Source organism: Vanrija albida (genome assembly GCF_041260175.1).
Source record: "Vanrija albida strain AlHP1 chromosome Unknown contig_3, whole genome shotgun sequence".
NCBI lineage: Eukaryota > Fungi > Basidiomycota > Tremellomycetes > Trichosporonales > Trichosporonaceae > Vanrija > Vanrija albida.
The window spans coordinates 1,857,758-1,880,218 of NW_027191422.1; the positions used below are offsets into that span (position 1 = coordinate 1,857,758).

A 22,461-nucleotide genomic window follows, 5' to 3' on the forward strand; every position below is an offset into this window, starting at 1 on the left:
AACGACGCTGACCACGACGACCAACAACTGATTAGACCACGACTCCCTAAGGCAGCACAATAATACTCCGGCGATCGTGGTCGCGACTCTGGCCAGCCAAACGTAACGGCCGGCCTGCCTGCTGCCTGCACTGCAAGAGCAGAGCACCAAGCTATCACGCTGGTCGAGGAAACAACAACACCAACGACATTCACAGTACTCGCCACTAATACTGCTGCATCTCACTCGACCACATTACGGCTCCAATGGAGACGATGGCGACGACGACGGCCCAGGCGGGGCCATCGCGCCGCCAGTCTGCTGCAGGGTTGTCAGTAACGGGCTTTGACACGAGGGTGAGTAACCGTGTTGCACCAACAGTACTGCCTGGGCCATGCTCTGCGCGCACAAAGCTCACGCATCCCCCTCCACAGATAGCAGACTTTCCCCACGCGCCCAGTGCTTTCCCCAACGGCATGGCCACCGCCGCGCTGCCACCTACCGCAACGACCTCTGCACCATCGTCGATCCTCAGCAACCGGCCCTATGCGCACTCGCTGGCCGCGTCGGCGTCCGACTCGGGCTCGACGCGCTCGCTGTCGGTCCACTCGCGCGAGCGCAACCTCGCCGCCGGCATCTTTGGGCGGCGCGGATCAGCTGCGCCAGGGTCGGCTCGCCCGCCAACGGCCAAGAGCCTGACGAGCAGCTCGAATCGCTCGTACCGATCCAACAAGTCGAACCGGTCGGACGATGGATCGGGCGAGCAAATGTTTGAGATGACGGCGGTGACTCTGCGCGCTGGGGGCAAGAAGCGCGTGCACGAGGACCCGAGCACGCGTATCGACAGACGCAAGGCTGAGGCGGCGATGCAGAAGTGGAGGGTGGGTCAAGGCGACGATGGTGCGAGGGTGGGGCAGAAACTGACGCGCCCCAGAAATGGATCGTCGAGCAGCCTACCCAGCCCAGTCCGGCCGAGTCGAACCCCTTGTTTGGCCCGCCTCAAAGCCTAGCGGAGGCAGCGAGATACTCGCCCGCGCCGACACCACCCGCGACGCAAGCCTCGTTCTTGATATCGCCCCGCGGCTCGCTCGCTGGGCCGAGCTCGCTAGGGCATGGCGTGATGAGCAGCGCCGCGACCCACACATCCGACCATTCTCACATTGTTGGCCCGGGCACACCGGTCAGCACGTCCACGGCCCTCCACCCGGGCCAGGACATTTACACGACGGAATCGACGCGCGCGCTGAGAGACGTCGAGCTGGCCATCGACCCCGGGTACTTTGGCGGGGACACGACGGCTCCAGCGCAAAGAACGCGGCGGCTATCTACACATCCGCGCGTGTCGAGCCAGGAGAATCCATTCTCATTCATCGACACGCTGCTATCGCGACGGGGGATTCGGCCGCTGGTGATCGAGCTTGTCATCTCACTAGGGGCATATGTCGACGCCGTGTGGTCGACAACCCAGCCCGACCAGCCGTGCCCGTGGACTGGGATGCCCATGCCGACGGCCCAGCGCCGAGTATCGTTTGCGGCTGGTGCCGTCCCGTCACGAAGAACGTGGCGGAGTTGGACGATCACCGCGGTCCAGGAGGCCAAGAAACGCGGGTTCCTGTCCAACCCGCAGACACAGACCGACGTGGACTTTTGGGGCTACGAGATTCGGTACGGCCTGCGGGACACGGACGAGGCGGTCAACCGGCGAAAAGACATGGGCTGGGCGTTTGGCGAGGCCGTCATCAGAGGGCAGTACGGGGACATTGTCCCAGCAAACGTGTTTGCGACGGATGGCGGCGGCGGCAACATTCCGCGGTTGTTGAACGACCTCGAGGAGGCGTTATGGTGGGTGGCGGCGGTGTGGATATGATGCTAACGACTTGCAGGGGCGACGCGATGCCAGCATCGTCAGACCTGGCGTTTGAGCACGACGGCGTGTTCGACCCATTCTCGGTGTACCGCGAGGGCGACGACCTGATTGGCGTCGACAGCCAGAACAAGAACCTCGAGCAACGGGACGCCGAGCTGCGCAAGGTGTTTGGCGACGCGTTCAGTGCGTACGCGCCGAGGCCACCGTCTGGGATCGACGCGCCGAGGCAGTCGATCCCAGCGTACTCGCCCGAGCACCCGCCGCCGCCGCTGTCCTCGCCGTCGTCGCCGGTTTCGGCAAAGCACGAGCTGTCGCTGCGCACACCAGGGGACCAGCATACTGCGACGATGCCCGACCTCGACTTTTCCGTGCTGGGCGCGCTGCAGGAGATGTCGATGGAGGAGAAGTTGGAACTCGGGCGGCGGCGCCACCAGGAGTATCTTGAACGGATGCGGGCGGAGGGGGAGAGGAAGGGGGTGGGGGAGGGGACGGCGAGGGCGGCGTCGTCGTCTTCGACGGCGGTGTAGTTGTACAGTAGCGTCTTGGTCTTGGTATCTTCATGTACACTGTCGGCGTGGGAGTGGGCCGGCGGCGTGGGCTTGGGGAATGGGCGCCGCGGCGTGCCAGGCGGAGTTCCGGGAGCGACGAGTTGCTCGCATCGGATGTGTGCAGGCCCGCAGCAGGCGACACCGCCGCGAGCAGCGTCCGCTATAAACTGCAAGCTCCGCCACCGGCGACGTACTGACGCCCGGCGACCTGCGCCGCCCTCCCCCTCGTATCCAACCCAACCCTTCCACCAAACACAAGGCAACGTGGCGGAGTGGTTAACGCGGTTGACTCGAAATCAACTTCCTTCGGGAGCGCATGTTCGAATCATGTCGTTGTCGGTGTGTGCGCGTGCGCATACGTTTTGCTTTTGGTGCGAGTGGGGGGGAGGGGGGGGGGGGGTTGGCTGGCGGCGGTGCGAGCAACGGGTGCGAAGAGTGCGGGGGAGGGCGGGGGAGTGCGGGGCGGGGGCATCTCGGCGCCGAGCTCGGCGAGCTGTGCATGTGCGAGGGGCACGCAGCGGGGGTCGCCGCGTGCAGGCATGCAAGCGTGCAAGCGGCAAGCGGGCTGCGTGTGCACGTGCACCTGTGCAGACGTCGAAGATACCGAGACAGCCGGCCGGGGCGGCCGGCCGGCCGAGATAACGTCCGTGGCGGTGGCCGAGGGCGTCCACATGGCCGGTGTGCTCGCGACTTGAGGCGGCCGCCTCGCTATCCGTGGCAGTGGACGCGGTGTGCGCCGACGCCGATGCCCGACGCGCTGGGGGGCATATAAGCGGCGCGGCGTGCGAGGTGGTGCGGCAAGCAACAGCTAGCAACAGCTAGCAACAGCAAGCAACAGCAAGCAACAGCAAGCAACAGCAAGCAACAGCCTCGACCTCGCCCCGCCCCGCCAGCCACAACCACCCCACCATGAAGGTCCTCCTCACCGGCGCCTCAGGCTACATCGGCACGCACCTCACCCGCCTCCTCATCGCGCAGGGGCACAGCGTCACCGGCCTCGTGCGCTCCTCCGGCTCCGCGGCAGTGGTCACGGCGAACGGCGGCACGCCCGTCCTGATCACGGGCGACGTGCCCACCGACCTGCCCCTCATCGTGGCGCAGGCCTCCGCCCACGACGCGACCTACCACCTCGCCTTTGACCACACGTTCGCCGACTTCCCCGCGGCCTGTGCCGACGAGCGCGCGGTCGTCGAGGCCGTCGGCGCGGCGTATGAGCACACCGCGAAGGTGCTGGTCGCGAGCAGCGCGACCATGTTCGGCGCGCACCTCGCCCCGCTGACCGAGGCCCACACCACGGAGGGGAGCGCCAACCCGCGCGCCGGGACCGAGGCGGCCGCCGAGGCCTGGGCGCGCAAGGGCAACGCGGTCGCCATCGTGCGCCTCCCGCCCATTACGCACGGCGGGGGGGACCTGGGCGGAGGGGCCTTCATCCACCGCCTCATCCGCGCCGCTAGGGCCGGGGGGCGCGCGGGCGTCGTGGGCGACGGAGGCAACCGCTGGCCCTCGGTGCACGTCGCCGACGCGGTGGCGGTGTACGCCGGCGCGCTGGCCGCCCAGCCGGGCCAGGTGCTCCGCCTCCACCCCGTGGCTGAGCTCAACGCCATCGCGGACATCATGGGGCTCGTGGCGGCGCACGACGGGCTTCCGCTCGCGCACTTGAGCGCTGAGGACGTGGTAGAGCAGTACGGGTTCATCGGGCACCTGCTCGGCCTGGATAACGAGGTGGCTACCGAGATTACGCGCGCGCGCCTCGGGTGGGCGCCGACGCAGCCCGGCTTGATGGACGAGCTGCGCAGGGGGAGCTACTTTGACACGGCGTAGACAGTCGCTGGTAGCATGAGATGTAGACCCCGCTCTGCCACGTCGTGGGGATGCCTGGCACAAGGTCGGGGGAAGAAGACGACTACGGGCACATGGGTGGGGGTTATAGAATGCATCGGCGGTGGCGTGCTAGCCGTTGGCGGAGCGAGAGTAATCCAGTGGCATCCAGCTCGGCGGGTCGCCGAGGCGGGAGCGGCCGCGCCAGACTAACCGAAGGCCGCTACGCAACACATGCGTACGGCGCTCGCTAGCCCCATGCACAGCAGACCCCGATGCGCCGTCACCGACCCCGAGCTCGAGGCTGGACGAGGCGGTTGTCGAGCCCCGCTGCCGCTGCCACCCGCCACGAGCCACGCGACTCTGACCCTGACCCGGCCCCCGCGCTCAAGCAGATCGCGCAGGCCTGACTCATGGGCCAAGTTGTCGAGCACGCCGTGTTCGTCTGTTGCATTGGTGGTGGGGCCGAGCTGGCGTGATGCGTTGGATGCATGCTGCGATCGCCGGGCTCGTATTATCAAGCATGCTGTGGCCGAGCTCAGCGGCAGTGGGGAGCCTCGGCGTGCCGCTGGCAGGCAGGGCTGTACTTTAAGTGGCGGCGGTGTGGCGAGTGGCCCATCAACCACCTCAACCCTCCCACAAGCCACCAACCCCCCATGCCATCAGTCTTCATAACCGGCGCGTCAGGCTACCTCGGCAGCGCGATAACGCGCGAGCTCGTCGGCGCAGGCTACAGCGTCACCGGGCTGACTCGCTCGCAGGCCGGCGCCGCGATCGTCGCCGCCAACGGGGGCGTGCCCGTCCGCGGCTCGACCGACGACCTCGCGCTCGTCGCGCAGCACGCCTCCGCGGCCGACGCGACAATCCACACGGCCTTCGACCACAGCTGGCGCGACGTCCCGGCCGCGTGTGCGTCTGACCGAGCCACCATCGGCGCCATCGGGCAGGCGCTCGAGGGGACCGGCAAGACCTTCCTGGTGTCGTCCGTCGCGACGCTCGGCGCGCTCCACCCGACCTTTACCGAGGCGGACGAGGGCGGCCCCGGCAGCGCCAACCCGCGCTTCTTCTCCGAGCGCGTGGCCGAGTCCTTCGCGGCGAAGGGCACGCGCCCCGTCATCGTCCGCATCGCGCCGCTCGTCCACGGCCCCGACCTCGCGGACAGCAGCTTCTTCCTCACGCTCCTCCGCCGCGCTAAGGACGCGGGCTTCGCGGCCACCGTGGGCGGCGGGCAGAGTCGCTGGGCGAGCGTGCACGTTTCTGACGTTGCCTCACTTTTCCGCGCCGCGCTTGAGAAGCCCGGCGTTGAGGGCCAGTTCGAGCGCTACCACGCGGTCGGGGACAACGGCTTGCGCACCAAGGACATTGTGGGCGCCATTGCGGCGGGGCTCGGCGTCCCGACCAAGGACTTGGTCGGCGACGAGGCGGTCAAGCACTACGGCATCCTAGGCAAGCTCATCGCCCTCGACAACCCGGTCGAGAACGCCGCGACTGTCCGGCAGACGGGGTGGGCGCCCACGCAGCCCAACGTGCTTGAGGCGCTTAGGGCTGGGCAGTACTTTGACCAGCTGTAGCGGGCTGTATTGATGCACTAGATTTGTTAGACGCGGGGGGTGAGCAGGAGCGAGTGGGGGCAGGAGCTGCAATTCAACCTGCCACCAGGTGAACCCAGACCTAACCGAGCCACCCAGGCCTGAGCTTACGCCGAAGTTGTGACTCAGGCAGAAGTGGCTGCAGATGCGTGCTCGCCGCTGTGGTCAGTACAGGAACCCGCTCGTGTCACTCCCCAATACGCATTAGACCTCCTCAGCCTCTGCAAGGCGCCCGCGGCACCTTACACTCGCCCGCAGCCCTCGCTTCGCTCGGGCCGCGCCGCGCAGCCTGCTAATCCCATATGCATTTTAGTCGGTTTCTCTAAGGCACGACGTGGTATGGCTTGGGGGCCTTGAAGTGGCCAAGCTCGACGGGCGAGTCGAACGTCGCCGCGGTACGGTACCTCCTGACGTACTTGATCGCGTGCTCCTCGATAAAGTCGGGCTCGATCTGGAGCTCGGCCCACGACTTGATGGGCTCGCCGTCGACGGCGGGCACACCAACGGGGCCCTCCTCGGGCACCCATCCGCTGGGGATGGCCGACGTGTCGGCAGCGAAGAACTTCTCGACACCAGCGTCGTCGATGAAGCGGCGCTCAATCTCGTCGGGGCTGACAGTGGGCCACCAGAGCGCCCGGTTGGTGACGCCGGCAAAGGCCTTGGCGACAGCCTTGGGGATGGTGGGGTCGGTAGCCTCACCCTTCATCGTCAGGGCGGCAATGAGCTGGAGAATAGAGTTGTAGGTGTGGACGGCAGGGCCGGGGAGGTTGAAGGTCGAGGCGACCGAGGTGACGGGGGCGTCGAGGATGACCTTGAGCGCCTGGGCAACGTCGAGCGCGTGGACGGGCAAGATCTTGGTGTTGCCGCCGTTCAGCTTGAACAGAATAGGCCACTGCGCGGCAGCGTTCAACAGCCAGTCCTCGGGGCCGTACATGTAACCAGGGCGGACAATGGTGGCCGTGGGGAAGGCGTCGCGGACAGCACGCTCACCAGCGTACTTGGAGCGGTAGAACTCGGAGGGCGAGTTGGGGTTGGCGTTCAGGTGCGAGACGTGGATCAGCTGGTCGACACCCGAGGCGGCCGAGACCTGGGCAATGAGGCCGGCAGCCTTGACGTTGACGTCGTCGTAGGAGAAGTTCCTAATAGTGTTAGCTAAGGCCACAGTCGTCGCCGAGCGGCTTGCAGCTCATTCCCTCCCCCGCCGCTCATTCCACGGCCCTCCCGCGCTCCACACTTTCTCTCCCCCCTCCCCCCTGAACCCACTCACCTCGTCTGCCAGTCGCGGCCAACAAGGTTGTAGACAGTGTCCGAGTGACGGACAGCCTCGTGGATCTGGTCGGGGTTGCGCGCGTCCCACTCGAGAGGAACAACCTGGCCGAGGTCACCAGCGACCTTGAGGTGGCGCTTGTCATCCTCGTCACGGTAAGGAACAATGACCTGCGAGCCCTCCTTGGCGAGCTTGGCAACAATGTAGCGGCCGAGGAAGCCAGTCGCGCCGAAGACGGTGACCGTGTGTCCCGAGGTGGCCGAGCGACCGCCAGACGGGGGACCCTGCTTGATGATGGGCTGGGCGCGGTTCGTCTTGGGCTGGTTGATGATGGTCAGGTCGTGGGCGGACTGTGCAAAGTGTCAGCGGGCTCGGCGCGGCGTGGTAGAGCAGCAGCGGCGTACCCGAGTCGCGATGCGGGGCACGCGCGATGCCGCCTTTGACCGGAGGACGGGAGCTGCGCGAGGTGTCAGTTTCCAGGCTGTTGGGCTTGTGCGGTCGTCGCCGATGCGTACCGAAACGAACGGACGCCATGGTGGCCTCTGTCGCCAGTGTTGTTTGGTGTGAAGACGAGGAGGAGTGGTGTGGTAGCGACGAAGGTGGTTCTGATGATATGCTTGGTGTATGGTTGGCTGCCGCACCGTACAGTGTGAGTGCCGGACAGCTACGGTGGAGACGGCGGAGGCAATCCTACCCAGCGTGTCGGAGAAAGCAGCGCGAGCGAGTTGTGGCACCGCGCCCGCCAGCGCCAAGGGCCAAGGGACCTGCCCGCGTGGCCCTCCACAGCGGAGCCAAATGTATCGGCCGGGCGGGCGTCAGTCAGTCAGTCACGATGAGCGTCAGCGCCGCGGTCACCGCTGGCGACGCCATCCAAGACACGTCCGCAATCGCTGGCTTCGGTTCATCACTCCGGTCCGCTCCACCAACCACCCCGGCAGGCAACGCCGCGCGCATCGCCCGCTCGCTCGCTCCGATACCCCCTACAGCACGCCAGGTCACTAGAACCGAGCCCGTGGCAACGCCCCACGCGCTCACTACACAACACGGCACACCGCCTATTCGCGGCCTCGGAGCCCTTCCCCGCCCGCCCCGCCCGCCCCGCCCGCCCCGCCGCAATGTTGCCTGCTACCTCGGCCCGTCCTTGGGCGAGCAGGTCGCCTGTCCAGGCCCTTGTCGGTGCGTTGGCCGGCTGCAGCCGCATGCCCTCTGTGGACCTCCGCTGACACGCCCCAGACCAGGCCTGCGACCCAACTCTCCTCGCGCCCAACGACATGGTCAACATCGAGCTCGCCGAGTACATCAACCGGAAGAAGGCAAATACGTGAGTTCATACTGTCTGCGCCGCCAACTCACAACTCAGGCCACGAGAAGCCACGACCGCTTTGGTCCAGTACATCAACTCGCGCAACCCCAACCAGGCGCTGCTTGCGCTCAATGTCCTCGACCATCTGGTCAAGAACTGTGGATACCCGATCCACCTCCAGATCAGCACAAAGGACTTCCTGAATGAGCTGGTTCGCCGGTTCCCAGAACGTCCCCCGATGGTCACGGGCCGTGTCATGGGCCGCATCCTCGAGGTGAGTTAATTGCCGATAGTGCTGGCCTGCTTCTAACCACTCAGCTCATTCACGAGTGGAAGAACACGCTCTGCGTGACGTCCAAGTACAAGGACGACCTGGTCCACATCCGCGACATGCACCGCCTGCTGAGCTACAAGGGCTATCGCTTCAAGGCGTTTGACGCGGCCACGGCCATGGCGACGAGCAACCCGAACGCGGACCTCAAGTCACCCGAGGAGCTGGAGCAGGAGGACCGGGCGGCGAAGAGTGCCGTGAGTTGCAACTGTTCGCGAAAGGGCGATACTGACGTAGGCAGAAACTCCAGGAGCTCATCCGTCGGGGAACGCCCCGTGATCTCGCGGCCGCCCAGGAGCTCATGAAGTACCTTGCGGGCGCCGAGCCCGAGGCTGTTGTCGACTACGAGAAGCAGACGCTTAACGAGTTGGATAAGGTGCAGAGCAAGGCGATCCTCCTCAACGACATGCTCAACAACGCAAAAGAGGGCGAGCGCATCGGCCTCGAGGGCGACGTGTACGACCAGGTTGCGGCTGCGTGCCGTGGTGCGCGGCCCAAGATCCAGAAATGGGTTGAGGAGGACACGGGCGAGCACGAGGGTCTGGTGGACCGTCTGCTGCTGTGCAACGACCTGATCAACAACGCGTTGAACCGGTACGAGGCGGCAAAGAAGGGCGACTGGGCTGCGGCCAACGCGATCGCCCAGCAGGCCGAGGCGCGGCCAAAACAGAACGACCTCATCTCGTTCGACGCCTTTGCCGACGACGACGACACGCCCGCGAGCGGCGGTCTGGCTCTGCCCTCGGGCGCTGGTGCCGCGCCATCGGCGTCGAACCCCGGCTTCACGGCCGGCGGGCTGCCTCTGGACCTCTTCGCGCCCTCGCCCTCGTCGTCGCCTGCGCCGGCTTCGGGCCCCTCGCAGTCGAGACCACAGCAAAATCCCATGGACTTTTTCAACACGTCGTCCCCGGCACCTGCGTACGGCGGCGGATTCCAGCAGCAGCAGCAGCAGTACCAGCCTCAGCAGCAGTACCAGCCCCAGCAGCAGTACCAGCCCCAGCAGCAGTACCAGCCTCAGCAGCAGCAGTTTGGCCAGCCTCAGTACCAGCAGCAGCAGTACGGCCAGTTCCAGGCGCAGCAGCAGCCTAAGCCCGCGACGCCTCAGCAGGCGCAGTTTGGGCTTGGCGGCAGCCTCACGCCTACGGCGACAGGGTACGCCGTCCCGGCCGGCAACGGCCACTCGGCGACGTCGTCGCCTGCGCCGGCCCAGCCCCAGCAGCAGCAGCAGAAGAAGCCGGACGCGTTTGCCGATCTCGTCGACCTCATGGGTTAATGCGTTGTAGAGTTATGGATCTTTGCATGTTGCGGGTGGTGTCGCAGTCGGCTTCGTGCGACTAACCCACAAACTCCTCTGCAGCCGGCGCTCTGTATAAACATGTGCATGTGCTGTTAATTGTACAATGTACCGCTAAACACGGCGACGCGTCTAGGCCGACGCCTGCGAGACGTGGTGGGGGTTGACCTTGACCTGGTCGGCGCCGATGTGAGCCGAACCGCCAGTGGCACCGGCAGCGCAGGCGTCAACAAAGTCGCTGAGCATGGCAATGGTGTCGAGAGGGCCGCCAGCCGACTCGGGGTGGAACTGAACGCCCCAGATCTGCTTGCCCGACTCGGGCGTGGAGATGATGCCCTCGACCGACGAGTCGTTGCAGTTGATGAAGAAGGGCGCCCAACCCTCGGGGAAGTCCTCGGTGAGCTTGAGAGCGTACTGGTGGTTCTGCGACGTGACGTAGACGCGGCCGGCCTTGATCGAGGCCGAGTTGGCAAGGGCGAGCACGGGCTGGTTGTGGCCACGGTTGCCGAAGGTCATGCGGTACGCCTCCATGCCGGCGGCGATGCCAAGGATCTGGTGACCCATGCAGATGCCGAAGATGGGCTTGTTCCACTCGGCGATGGTCTGGCGGACACGCATGGCAGTGTCGTAGATGGACATGGGGTCACCGGGGCCGTTGGAGAGGAAGAGACCGTCGTACTGGTCGCGGACCGTGTTGAAGTCAAAGTCCCAGGGGAGGACGGTGACGCGGGCGCCGCGCTTGACGAGCGAGCGGGTGATGTTGGCCTTGGTGCCAAAGTCGAGGACGGCAATCTTGGGGCCCTTGCCGTTGGGGTTGAGCTCGTAGGGCTGCTTGGTCGAGACCTGCGAGATGAGGTTCTCCTTGGAAGGGTCCCAGTAGGCGTCCTGGGCGGGGGCACCCTTGGCGACCTCGTCGGCGCCGATAGCGATGCGGCCGAGGGTGGTGCCCTGGTCACGGAGGAGGGTGGTGATGGCGCGGGTGTCGACGCCCGTGATGCCGGGGATGTCGTAGCGGGCGCACCACTCGTGGAGCGACTCGACGGCCTGGTAGTGCGAGTACTTGGTGGCCAGGTCCGAGACGATCACACCGGCAACCTGCATGCCGTCCGACTCGAGGAAGGGGATGCCGGGGGTGTCGGGGAGGGGGGCGTTGGAGGGGACGCCGTAGTTTCCGACCATGGGCGAGGTGAAGACGAGGAACTGGCCGCGGTACGAGGGGTCGGTGAGCGAGTCGGTGTACGACGTGATCGACGTGCTGAAGACGGTCTCGCCAAACTTGGAGTTGGACGAGCCAAAGCCGGTGCCGTGGTACTCCTGGCCCGACTTGAGGAAGAGGGCGGCGGGCACCTTTGCGGGGAGCACGGTCTGGAGCAGGCTCTGGTGGGGGAGGGTGGTGGGGGTCGCGAGGCCGCGGCGGGCCGTGGCCGCGACGGCCGTCTTTGCGAGGGGGCGGAGGATGGACGACATGTTTAAAAGTTTCCGGGGGGGTACGATGTGTTTAATCGCTGAGGGTAAAAACGAGGTCAGAGAGGTAGCTGGGGTAGGTGGTTAGTGGTGGTGCGAGGGGGTAGGTATGCGCGCCCGCCATGTCTTGCGGATAAGACCTGGCGTCGACTCGTGGCGATGGTCCGTCCGACTCACTCGTCAGAAGTACGTTCAGTCCACAGCATCGACAGGGCTGGGGAATGGGTTGGGGCTTGGGAGCGAGGCGCGTGCGTGCGGCGGGCGGGGAGTAGCTGGTTGTTGTGTGGTGTGGTGGAGAGAGAGAGAGAAGGAAAGGAAGGTGTTATCGAGGCGTAGGAGTTGCAGCAGCTCGCGCCCGCCCAGCCGGCCACCACCCATTGGCTATGGATTTTTCTGAATCTTCGACTCGTCGGCCTGCCAAACTGGCGGGACCAAATCGTTTCCCGACGCCTGGTTGGTACGTCGATGGGCCGGGTTACGCGCTTATGGTGCACGCGCCGCGCCGCGCCGCGCCCTGCGAGTCGCGCCCTGTGACGACGACGTGTGCATGCGCTGGAATGTATCGTAGCGGCCGGATCCCGAGCCGGTTGGTCGGGCCGGTGGCACACGACGCAGTGAGGAGCGCCCGAGTGATGGTGGCAGCGGAGGGATTGGCGGCGTACACGTGTTGTGTGGCAGGGAAGGTGTCGAGGGAGGTGGCGAGGGTGGTGGATTATTTTGTATTTTGCTGTCCTCGCGGCGACGAGGCGGCCTGTGTATCGACATTGTATTTCCTTCGTCGACTGGCAAAGCAGGAAGCAGGCAAATGTAGGTGTTGCAGTAGCGCGCAGGCTGTCCCAGAGCCCGCACCAAAGCAACCCCCGCAATCCAAAATCACAGCACCCCTTAGCTCAGTTGGCAGAGCGTGAGATTCCAATCGCGGAATAGTGTATCCTCAAGGTCGTCCGTTCAAGTCGGGCAGGGGTGGGAGCGTCGCCAGCGCAACGTTTTTGTGAGCAGGCTGCGAGCGCGGCCGCCAGGCCGCGGGAGCGGACGGAGCAGAAGGTTGAGGCACTTGCCGCCTTCGACCACGCTTTTACGTAAAGCCCCAAGCTCGGTGGAGGTGGCTCCTGCATCGATCGCGTCGAGACATCCGCGCCAAAGCCACAACAAACCTCTCCAGCGCACACGTACAATGGCAAGCACGTCGGCCGCGGCAGAGTTCTACGCGTCCTTCCAGGCCGCGAAAGCCGGTGAGCGCGCCCCCCGAGCCAGCTGATGGAAGACATAACCACGGCGCTGGGCACCGACCCGACGCGCGCTGGCGCACGGCTGACGGCGCTGAGGGCCGAGCTCGCCGCGGCGCTGCCGACGCTCCCGGCGTACGACCAGCGCAGCCTCGAACTCGTGAGTTGCGCCACATCCACTCCTGACACGCCTAGCAAGTGCGCGAGCTCGAGGCCGCGCTCAAGGCCGTGCGGGAGAAGGAGCGCCCCAAGGCAAAGTTTGCGTTCAAGCGCGCCGGCGCGAGCAAGCCGGCGCCGCCCGCCCCGCCCCCAGCCCCAGCCGCGCCGACGACCCCGCCCCCAGCCCCAGCCGCCCAGGCCACGACGTACACGCTCTCCTCCCGCGCCAACGCCCGCCTAACGGCCGCCGACTACGCGCCCCACACCGAAAGCTACACGCTCACCCTCTCCTCGCTGTCGCGCTGCGTTGTGGACCTGCGCGCGTCGGCCCACCTCACATCGCTGCACGCGCACGACCTGCGCGAGTGCGTCGTTCTCGCGCCAGTGCTGGGGGGCAGCGCGATGCTCTCCGGCCTCACGCGCTGCGTGCTGCTCCTCGGCGCGCAGCAGTTCCGCCTGCATGCCAGCTCTGAGACGGCCGTGTTCCTCCACGTCGGGAGCTTGCCCGTCATTGAGGGCTGTTCCGCCGTTTTCTTCGGCCCGCATCCCGCGCGGGAGGGGGGGCAGTATGCCCAGGTGCAGGACTTTGACTGGGTGCGCGCGGGGAAGAGCCCGCACTTTTCTGTGCTGGCCGACGCGGGGGCTCTGGGCGGGCTGGTAGACGCCGAGGCGGGCGCCGACGCCGGCGCCATCGTGGACCAGGTCCTCGCCGCTGTGCGGCCCGCGGCATGACCCCACGACCCACGCACCCGCTGCATGACCCCACGACGCCCCGCACGATACATGTCTCTGCATTACACTCTCATACAATCTTTGGTCATTCTACGTGTTGTCTTGGCCCCGCGTGGCCGTGTTAAATCTTAAGGATGCTCACTGGGCGTGTCAGCAACGAACATGGCGCCGCTCGTCGACTGCGTCGACTCGCCCACTCCACTCACTTGCGCGCTCTCTCACCGACGGAAGCTCGGCCTCGTCGAGATTCCCCTCGGTGATCGCAGACTCGCCCGTGGACGACTCGGCCGCAGAGATCGGCTCGGCAGGCGACGCGCCCCCGTTCTTGCCGTGCGGCGCCGAGCGCCACCCATCCATCGTGCCCGACTCGAGCCTGCTCTTGAGCTTTGCGCGCACGAGGTCCGCCTTGAGCTGCTTGTCCTTGGCCTCCTCCTCCTCGGCCTCGCGCTCAATGTTCTCGGCCTCGCCCGCAAACGTCGGCAGCACGCCACTGCCGCCGCCGTGTCCCGCCTCGGCAAAGTTCTCGTACAGGTTGCGCCCGGCCGAATCGCCGCGGCCCTCGCCCGACCAGAAGTGGAACGCTCTCGACACGACGCCGTACGACGTTGGCGTCACCTCGACGAGGTCGCCGCGGGCAATCTCAACCGCGGGGACCTCGCTGGGCGGCAGGCCGACGAGGTACGCAAGCAGGCATCTTATCACCGACGCGTGGCCGATGATGAGCAGGTCCTCCTGGCAACGCTCGAGCTCGAAGATGATGGGCTCGAGGCGGACTGGTGGGTCAGTCAAGGAGCAAACGGCTTTACCCACCACTCAGGTCGTGGTACGACTCGGCGCGCGGAGCGCGGTGCGCGTACGGGTCGGCGAGGAATCTGTCCCACTCATCGGGGTACAGCTCCATGGCCTCCTGCGACGAGAGACCGTCCCAGACGCCGCTGCCAGAGTCAGCACGGGTTCTGCGGCCTCCGCGGCACCTCGGCCCACTCACGGATTAATCTCCCCCATGATCGGCTTCTGCACCACCTTGTAGCCAGCATGCACAAACGGCCAGGCCGTGTGGTGCGCGCGGCGGCGGCTCGACGTCCACACGAGCAGCGGCGACTCCTCACCGACCGTCTCGCCGCGGGCCTTGCGCTCCTCGCGGAGCGCCTTGCGGCGGCTGATGACGGCGGCCTTGAGTCTCTCGGCGTACTCCCACCCGGCGGGCGAGAGGTCCGAGTCGGCCTTGTACGAGTGCTCGATGAGGGATTGGCCCGACTGGTGAGTCAAGTGTCAGCGATTGGTCTCCTGGGCCCGCACACAGAACTCACTCTCGCGAAGAAGATGGTGCGCGGGCGCGTGTGAATGTTCATGAGGAAGAAGCAGCACCTCGTCTGGAGGTAGCCTGGCGCGTTAGCCTGTGTGCTTGTGTGCCGCACCCACCTTCAATCTTGTTGAGCTCAATCCGCTCGCCCACGTTCATGACCTTGATGTACGGCCCCTCGTCGGCCGTGACCGTCGCATACGTCTTGGCCTGGTCTCTGATGCGGTTCCAGTAGTCGGCAACGGCGCGGTCCGTGTCCCAGCCAGCGTAGTCGGGCGACGAGAGCTTGACGCTGCGGATGTTGGCCGTGATGATGTCGTCCTTGTCGCACAGGGATTCTGGGGGTGTCAGTCGTCGCCTTCACACAGCTCGCCACCGAGCCGACTCGCTCGCTACGTACCCAGGAAAATGACATGCACGCCCTGGCTCCCAAACGCCTCCAGGCAGCGCTTGCGGCTCTCCTTGCTGCCATTGTTGGCGTCGTAGATGACGACCTGGCCGCCCTGCTCGTTGTAAAAGTTCCAGATCTGTTCCTCCATTTCGCGCTCGATCTTGCTGCGCAGGGCTATTGTTTCGGACGACTTTGGACCTGTAGCTGGGCGTCAGCCTCCGCACCACGCCTTACTCTCGCCCGCTCGCTCGCCCGGCGCCGCTGCCCAGGCTCGCTCCCTCGCGCTCACGACTCACCACTCGTCTGAAAGTAGTCTGCAGGCACGCTCTTCGCGCCGCCCAGCACTCTGCGGCGGTAGTCGCCGAGCGAGTAGACGCGCGTCTTGACGCCCATCCAGCGGAGGTAGCGCTCGAGCGCGCGCGAGATGTGCGTCTTGCCGCGGGCTGGGGACGGTCAGTCGGTTGTCACGAGGAAGGCCGCTCGGCGGCAGCGACAACACGTACCAGGGAGGCCGACGGTGGCGATAAGGATGAGGCCGGCATGGAAGAGCCTGCCAGACTGCGTCACGTACAGCGGCGCGGCCATGTTGAGCTTTGTGTTTGGTGGAGAGTGAGGAAGGTGGTGACTTGTAGTTGATGAACCCGTCGTTGTGCTTCCCGACCTGATGGTCGGCAGCACCACGGGCGGCGGCGGCTGCGGGTGCATTTGGCGGGGCAATCGTCTTGGCTGATCGACTCAAGCGAGGTGGCAGATACAGGCACCCCCAACCCGCCGCCGCAACCCCCATCCTCCTTATGTAGCCTCGCACACCAATGCATGCGGTGCCATTGCCCGACGCGTACAACCAAAGAATGCTCTATGCAAAATAGTGTCCCTCGGGGAATGATGATGAGAATGTACACACTACACCTTGTTGGCTGCGCCCCACTTGAGCTTCTGGGAAAAGTCGGCAAAGCCGCTCCGCGGCAGACTGGCGAGGCTGACCTTTGTTGCCGCCCGTGTCTGCCGCCAGTGCTCGGCCTCGTCCTGCGCGGGCGTGCTCCGTCCGCTGGCAGAGACGCCCTCGATAGGAGACGGTTCGAGAGAAACAAACTCGTCAAACTCGGGGCCTTGGCCCAGCGCCTTGTCCACCTCATCTCCAAACGCAGACGACGCAGACAGGTACTCGGAGGACGGGCGGCGGGCAGAGCCAGGTCCGTCATAGTCGGAGCCAGAGTTGCGCTGGCTCGCCTGCCGAGAGTCGCGCGAGTCGCGCGAAGGCGGCCCGTCGTCGCTGGGTTGGCGGACAAAGAGGGGGAACTCGTTGGGGCTCGACGAGAAGACGTTGGGAGACCTGTCCTCCCAGTCATCGTGGGGTAGCGCGAGTGTGGGGATGGTGATCGGGGTGGCAATCGTCGCGCGGCGATCCGCCTTGGAAGTCCGCTGTGGTGCTGCCAATGTCTGCGTTGCGGCCTGCATCGCGACGTGGCGCACGCGGGCCCAGTCGCGCTGGTCGCGATCCTGGTCCTTGAGCAGCATCGTGATCCATAAGTGCAGTTTGGCAAGCTGGATGCGGTCGGTGCGGATCTGCGTCGCGAGCTCGGGAAGCTGAGCCTCGATCCGATCCCGTGTCGTCTTCTGGAATGGCGTGAGGATGGCGAGGTTTCTGGCAATGCGCAGGTTGGCGGCTAGGCGTTGCTCGAGCGGAGCTGCCTCGGTCCGCAGCCTGCCGATACGCTCGGTGATCGCGTCTGTTCTCGAAGTCTTGGGCGGCGTGTCCGACTCGGTCGGCATCGACCACGTGCGCTGAGGCTGCCCCCGGCCGGCCGCCAGCTCTGCCTTGACCTGGCCGATGACGGCCTCGAGCTGCTCCGAACCACCAACCACGACGTCGTTGGCGCCAGTGATGTCGACAACCGGCGCAGGGCTAGCACGCATACTTCCGACACGACGAAGCTTGGGCCGCGCATCGGCCACTGGCTCGTCGGCAAATAAAACAGCTCGGGTTTGCGAGTTGTTTGTCGGGGGTGGGGTCGTGCCATCCGCCAGGTCGCGTCGGTGCGACTCGGCAGCAGCAGCGCCGGCCAAAACAGCATGCTCGCTGTTCAGCCCTGGCGCGCGCATCCGAATGGCAGCCGACTTGAACGTGCTTGCGTAGTTGATCAACGTGAGCCACTCGTTCATCTGGTACTCGTCCGGCGCCTCCATGAGGTACTCGCGTCCGTCGGGCATGACGAAACGGAACGTGTGCAAGGGCTCGGGGACAGGGTGCTCGCGATCAAACACCGCAACGCAGTCCTTGACAGTGAATACTTCGTCGGGCTGGAAGTCGGACATTGTCGGCAGGGGGTCGTCGGGGTTGGTGCGGCGCGTAGCACGGATGCGCTCAACCAGGGTGAGCGCAATCACCGTGTCCTTGAAGAACAAGAGCTGGGACCCAGTGAGGACCATACTCCAGTTCTTCCACTTGCGCCCACTCGGCTTCTTGCCGTTCACCAGGGTATCTTCCTTGCGGTTGATGAGGCCAACCTTGGTGATTTTGAGGGTGGAGAAGTCAGCTGGCGGGGTCTTGGGAGTGCCAGACCCTCCCAGTGCTGATGTGAGGTTGACGACAGACGACTTGCGGCGAGCCGTCTTCGGGGTCGTGAACTGAAGAGGAAGAGAGTTGGCAAACTGGCGCTGCAGCCTGTCGACATCGAGGAACGGCTGCGTCCCCATGCACGAGAACGGACTGTCGGCAGGGATGTGTTGCTCGATGTCCACTCTCAGAGTGCCGAGCTGACCGCCAACGATGAGGTCGTAGACGTCGATCTTGCCTTGACGCATTGCGGGAGCGTTGAGGTTGACAACAGACCCCCCTCGAGCGGCAAGAGCGGCCTCACTGTCGTCCTCGATGAACACGAACGGGGTGAAGGTGATGTTGTCGTAGAACGCCTCCAAGACAGGCTCGGGCACGCCATCGAGACGCGTGTTGCGCACATAGTCGGCCTTGGTCATCTTGTTCTTGTTGTGGCGGTTGAACGCGTCTGTATGCAGCATCATCATGGAGAAGGCAAGAACGTAGCCGTTATCCTTGGCGCCAAACAGGCCGGGTTCGCAGACATCGTATCGGCTGGCAAACGCCTCCATGACGCGGTCGATCTGCTGTGTCTCCTTGGGCAGGGACATGTGCATGAGCAGGCGACGAAGAGCAACGTCCAGGGCGATGTGGGTGAACTCGAAGCGGCCCATGTAGCTCTTGAGGGCATCGGCGTGGAACTTGTCGGCACTGTGGGCAATGACTCCAGCCAGCTCGCGCCGGCTAACACCATCAAGTCTTTCAAGCCAAGACTCTGGGGTGTCGTCCTCCCTGACCTCAATGAGCGCCTTGAAGGCCTTTTTCTTCTCCTCCTCGGTCTGGTCGTCATCGGCCAGGGTCTCGACTGGCACGGGCGCTGGCGACGACTGTTCGGATGTTGGGGGAAGAATGGACCCACGGCGAGTCCCGATGCCGCCGGGGCCATCGTCGACACCGGGGATCGGGGACGCGCGACCGCCAAGAGCGCCACCGCTTGTGCGCGCCGGTAGCGGAAATAGACCGCCACCTGTCGGTCTTGGCGAGTTGGGAGCCGTGCGCAGGAGACCGGTTGATAACCTGCGGATGGAGCCAGTTCGTGCCCGTGGCGGTGTGGCGGCGGTGGGGAAGAGGGGCTGTTGCTGCGCTGTCGCAGGGAGGAAGGTGGTGGACAAGGACTGATGCTGGCCAAAAGTACCCGCAAACGAGGCTCCGGAACCGATGGTCGAAGCACGTGCTCTTTGTGCTCGAGGAGCAGGCTGGAGCGAGTGAGGATCAGCAGTGTGGGAGCGGTGTGTGCCTCTGGATGCGAGCGACGCAGTGTACGACGAGCGGGGTGAACGCTCTGGTGTCTCGGTGATGACAATGCGCCGGTCATCATCAGGAACCTGCACAGAGTGAAGCGCGACGGTTGAAACCTGCGGTACGTCCTCGGGCCGGATGCGAACGGGGGCCAATGCCGGCGATGCGTACGACGAGGACGCGGATGACTCCGGACGCTGATAAGGGGTGTCTGTGGAATCTTCCCGGTCTCGCTCATCCGCGGAGCCATATCGTAGTCCACTGTTGCTTCTTGGCCGTGTGGACATGCCGAGGGCGTTTCGAACTTTGTTGAGGGCCGATGTGCTTCCCTGTTGATGAGTGAAGAGCGGTGGCCGATTGGGGCTCGGTGGTACGTCAGACCCCATGCCCCATGGCGATCGAGGCGCCGAGGACAGCGCTGGCGACAGTGCCGGCGACGAGTGCTGCCTGCGTGTTGCGTCCGACAGCGAACGGCCTCTTCCAGCCACAGCAGCCTTGAGAACGGGGGGCGGGGGCTCGAGTGCGCTCTCTGCGATGGCTGGGGGGACGCCAATTTCTGGCAGAGATCCAAGAGGAGACACAGAAGCTAATGACGACCGCTGCGAGGCGCTCGTCTCCAGACGGGGTCGTTCGCGTCGTAGGGAGTGAGAGTCCCTTGTAGAACCTTCGTGCGTGTGTGACCCTCGAGAATCAGTCTCTGTCGAGAACATCTCCTCGACCTCGGCCGTTGGGCTCGCCGTCCATTGTCCGCCCTTCTCCCAGAACGGTTGAGACTGCTCGAGGGCGGGCAGCGTAAACGAAGACGCCATGAATGATGAGGACGCGGTGGACGACTGCGCTCCTGGCGTCGTAGACGCCGGGCGACCTGGCATGGGCGGGGCGGCTCCTCGTCCGCCTAGTAACATTGGGGTAGACCGGTTGTTGCGCTCCTTGAAGATCGATCTGCCGCTTCCGTCCTCGTTATCCGAGACGGCGCCGCTCTTCTTGAGTTTGCTCTCGGATCGACGTCGCTTGATGGTCTTGCGTACATTCAACCAGTTGAACTTTGGTGGAGGCTCGTCATCGTCAGTGTCCTGAGACAAGATCGGCGGCTTGGGGTTGAAGATTGCCGAAAAACTGCGTGGTCTAGGCTGCTTGATCTTGATGGGATCCTTTGTCTCGCGGTCGTGCGACTTGTCATCGTTGGGCGAGATGAACGAGACTTTTGTCGCTGGGCTGACGGCACGGTTGCCCGTCTCGGGTAATGGCATGGACACGGTCTGTTGGCCATTAGGCCACCGCTGAGGCTGGGCCGACTGTCGCCGCGAGGGACTGGGCAGGCCCAATCCGAGCGAACGAGCGTTGGTCGGGGTCGGCGACTCGGACCGCTGCGGAGCGACATGGTACGACGGGCTGCGCGAGACGGGTGCCGAGCCAGGTCGTGAGCGGCCGGGCGCCGCAAACGTCGCCTCGAAAGGATCCCTGTCGAGTGGGCTGCTGGGAGTAACGACAATGTCGGTGGGGGCGAGGGGGGCGAGAGGTGGGGGAGGACGCGAGTTGGGGACCGGGACGGGGACAGAGCCGGATCGTGCCATGTGGTGGTCTTGAGACTGGAGGAAGGAGTGGGTAGAGTCTGTGGTGGAGGCTGACGGCAATGAGGGCAGAGACTCGTCGCGGCGATGCCTCGGGATGCTGAAGGCGTCGACAAACAATGCTGTTGGGCCTGATTCGTCTGTCGAAGGGAGCGAGGGAAGGGACCCGTCACGGATGTGGAGTGACGGCGAGGAGAAGACGTCTGGTCGAGAGGGGTCGTGGAAAGGAATGGGAGGAAGGGCCTTGTTGACTGGTGAAGAGTCTGGGTCGTCGTCGTCGACTGGCGTCTCTGCGCCTGGTCTAATGGACGATGTTCGCCTGGGCACTCGAGAGGGAGTAATGACTGACGCAATGGTCGTCGCCGGGTTGAGCGATTGCTTTGAAGTCATGTCGACGGCGCCTGGAGTGCTGGCGGCGCTGGCATTGGCGGTGCTGTTGTTGCTGTTGCTTGTCGCAGAGCTAGCACTACGCGAGAAGATGCGCGACGAGAATGGCTGCTTTGGCTGCGTGCAAGTGTCAGTTGGAGTAGTCTGTTGGACGCGGCCAGGCCAGCGGCGACGAGGTAGGTGGTCGCCCGTGCGCAGGTGCGCGCGTGCCCGTCCTCGCTCGCTCGCTCACCCGCCCGCCCGCTCGCTAGCTAGCTCTCCCTGCGCTCCCCACTCACCGGCTTGATCGTACTCCCCCTCGATAAAATGGCAAGGGTCGCATTGTCCATTTGACGCACCGGCCCATCCCCCTCACGGCCCTCGTCCAACGCGGCGCGCACCGCGTCACGTCCCTCGTCAACATGGCCACGCCTCTTGACCGTCGTGTTCGGGTCGTCTTGGTCAAAGTAGGGGGCAAAGTCTCTCAATGACCCGTCGCCGGTACCAGCGCTCGGCCGCACCGGCGTGACATCGAGCTCCTCGACCGCCTCGTCCTTTGGCGGCGTCACGGGCGGCACCGAGGCCTTGATGACAGCTGCGCGTTCCTTGTTGCGCGTCGGCGTCACGAGGCCAAACCACGACCTGCGGCGGCTCTCCTTCTTTGTCGGCGTCGCGGGCACGAGCCCCTTGGTCACCGTGTCGGTGACGACCATGGGCAGTCGCGTGGGGGTGGGGGCTTGTCGAGTCGCGGCGGGGTAGATTGGTTTACGAGCTGCTCATGGGGGGAGGTGCGAGGTGCGAGGTGCAATGGGCGTGCGATGGGGCGTTTGACAAGTCTGTGTCGCAGTGGTCGTGATACAGTGTGCGTGCACGTCGGGGTCTAGAGTCTGTGCCGCGAAGGGAAACTGGCGCGCGTGCTGGTGGTGGTGATGCGGCTACCGGAAACGAGCAAGAGGGTAGTACGAGCGTGCAAGACGAGTAGGGTAGGGGTACAGTGGTAGCGTGACGGCGGCAGTGGTCGTCGTCTTTATCGTCGTCGTTGTCGGTTGTCGTGACGATACACACAAGATGGATGAGATGATGGATATTGCAGACAAAGGGTGAGAGACAGTGTCGGGTCAAGCGAGCGAGCGAGCGTGTGGGGGTGTAGTGTCGTAAGGTGGGCGTGTCGAGAGTAGTGTACCTAAGAGACGACCGACTACGACGACGACGGCGAGCGAGCGTTGACCGACTTGGGACTTGGCTGTGTGCCGACCGCGTTGTCCAGACCTTCTTTTGGGCAGAGCACTGTGAGGTGAGCAGCCGAGGTGGGTGAGAGGCCGTGCCTGCCCTGTGGTACCTGCAACGAGCGAGCGTCGCCCGCCCGTGGCCCGTGGCTCTCTCTCTCCCCCTGCTAGGCGCTGGGCTCGTTATGAAAA

At 65.0% G+C, this 22,461-nt stretch overlaps 9 protein-coding genes and 2 non-coding genes across 11 annotated transcripts; 7 read left to right on the forward strand and 4 right to left on the reverse strand.

The window, feature by feature from the left end:
- Nucleotides 1-245: 245 nt before the first annotated feature.
- Q8F55_004003 (uncharacterized protein) lies at nucleotides 246-2,373 on the forward strand (the record flags this gene model as incomplete). The annotated part of the gene is made up of 4 exons (XM_069352529.1): nucleotides 246-335; nucleotides 414-860; nucleotides 914-1,821; nucleotides 1,863-2,373. 4 exons carry the CDS (start codon nucleotides 246-248, stop codon nucleotides 2,371-2,373), a joined length of 1,956 nt encoding a protein of 651 aa, XP_069209947.1.
- Nucleotides 2,374-2,652: 279 nt separating this feature from the next.
- Q8F55_004004 lies at nucleotides 2,653-2,733 on the forward strand. Its single transcript has one exon. It is a non-coding gene; the product is annotated as a tRNA-Ser (tRNA).
- A 570-nt stretch (nucleotides 2,734-3,303) lies between these two features.
- Q8F55_004005 (uncharacterized protein) lies at nucleotides 3,304-4,215 on the forward strand (the record flags this gene model as incomplete). Its single annotated transcript, XM_069352530.1, has 1 exon — nucleotides 3,304-4,215. One exon carries the CDS (start codon nucleotides 3,304-3,306, stop codon nucleotides 4,213-4,215), a length of 912 nt encoding a protein of 303 aa, XP_069209948.1.
- Nucleotides 4,216-4,868: 653 nt separating this feature from the next.
- Q8F55_004006 (uncharacterized protein) lies at nucleotides 4,869-5,783 on the forward strand (the record flags this gene model as incomplete). Its single annotated transcript, XM_069352531.1, has 1 exon — nucleotides 4,869-5,783. The coding sequence occupies one exon, from the start codon at nucleotides 4,869-4,871 to the stop codon at nucleotides 5,781-5,783; it is 915 nt and encodes a 304-aa protein (XP_069209949.1).
- A 340-nt stretch (nucleotides 5,784-6,123) lies between these two features.
- Nucleotides 6,124-7,602, reverse strand: EFM5_1 (Protein-lysine N-methyltransferase efm5; the record flags this gene model as incomplete). Its single annotated transcript, XM_069352532.1, has 4 exons — nucleotides 6,124-6,940; nucleotides 7,069-7,418; nucleotides 7,473-7,525; nucleotides 7,584-7,602. 4 exons carry the CDS (start codon nucleotides 7,600-7,602, stop codon nucleotides 6,124-6,126), a joined length of 1,239 nt encoding a protein of 412 aa, XP_069209950.1.
- A 581-nt stretch (nucleotides 7,603-8,183) lies between these two features.
- GGA2 (ARF-binding protein) lies at nucleotides 8,184-9,975 on the forward strand (the record flags this gene model as incomplete). The annotated part of the gene is made up of 5 exons (XM_069352533.1): nucleotides 8,184-8,244; nucleotides 8,302-8,389; nucleotides 8,429-8,645; nucleotides 8,690-8,899; nucleotides 8,944-9,975. The coding sequence occupies 5 exons, from the start codon at nucleotides 8,184-8,186 to the stop codon at nucleotides 9,973-9,975; spliced, it is 1,608 nt and encodes a 535-aa protein (XP_069209951.1).
- Nucleotides 9,976-10,128: 153 nt separating this feature from the next.
- Nucleotides 10,129-11,463, reverse strand: CPA1 (Multifunctional pyrimidine synthesis protein CAD; the record flags this gene model as incomplete). Its single annotated transcript, XM_069352534.1, has 1 exon — nucleotides 10,129-11,463. The coding sequence occupies one exon, from the start codon at nucleotides 11,461-11,463 to the stop codon at nucleotides 10,129-10,131; it is 1,335 nt and encodes a 444-aa protein (XP_069209952.1).
- An 876-nt stretch (nucleotides 11,464-12,339) lies between these two features.
- On the forward strand, nucleotides 12,340-12,427 carry Q8F55_004010. The gene has a single exon. It is a non-coding gene; the product is annotated as a tRNA-Trp (tRNA).
- A 207-nt stretch (nucleotides 12,428-12,634) lies between these two features.
- Nucleotides 12,635-13,577, forward strand: Q8F55_004011 (uncharacterized protein; the record flags this gene model as incomplete). Its single annotated transcript, XM_069352535.1, has 3 exons — nucleotides 12,635-12,692; nucleotides 12,725-12,846; nucleotides 12,882-13,577. The coding sequence occupies 3 exons, from the start codon at nucleotides 12,635-12,637 to the stop codon at nucleotides 13,575-13,577; spliced, it is 876 nt and encodes a 291-aa protein (XP_069209953.1).
- A 121-nt stretch (nucleotides 13,578-13,698) lies between these two features.
- Nucleotides 13,699-15,856, reverse strand: Q8F55_004012 (uncharacterized protein; the record flags this gene model as incomplete). The annotated part of the gene is made up of 9 exons (XM_069352536.1): nucleotides 13,699-13,718; nucleotides 13,784-14,350; nucleotides 14,388-14,512; nucleotides 14,566-14,834; nucleotides 14,888-14,961; nucleotides 15,000-15,218; nucleotides 15,281-15,469; nucleotides 15,568-15,714; nucleotides 15,775-15,856. 9 exons carry the CDS (start codon nucleotides 15,854-15,856, stop codon nucleotides 13,699-13,701), a joined length of 1,692 nt encoding a protein of 563 aa, XP_069209954.1.
- Nucleotides 15,857-16,174: 318 nt separating this feature from the next.
- Nucleotides 16,175-21,756, reverse strand: Q8F55_004013 (uncharacterized protein; the record flags this gene model as incomplete). The annotated part of the gene is made up of 2 exons (XM_069352537.1): nucleotides 16,175-21,181; nucleotides 21,403-21,756. The coding sequence occupies 2 exons, from the start codon at nucleotides 21,754-21,756 to the stop codon at nucleotides 16,175-16,177; spliced, it is 5,361 nt and encodes a 1,786-aa protein (XP_069209955.1).
- Nucleotides 21,757-22,461: the final 705 nt, after the last annotated feature.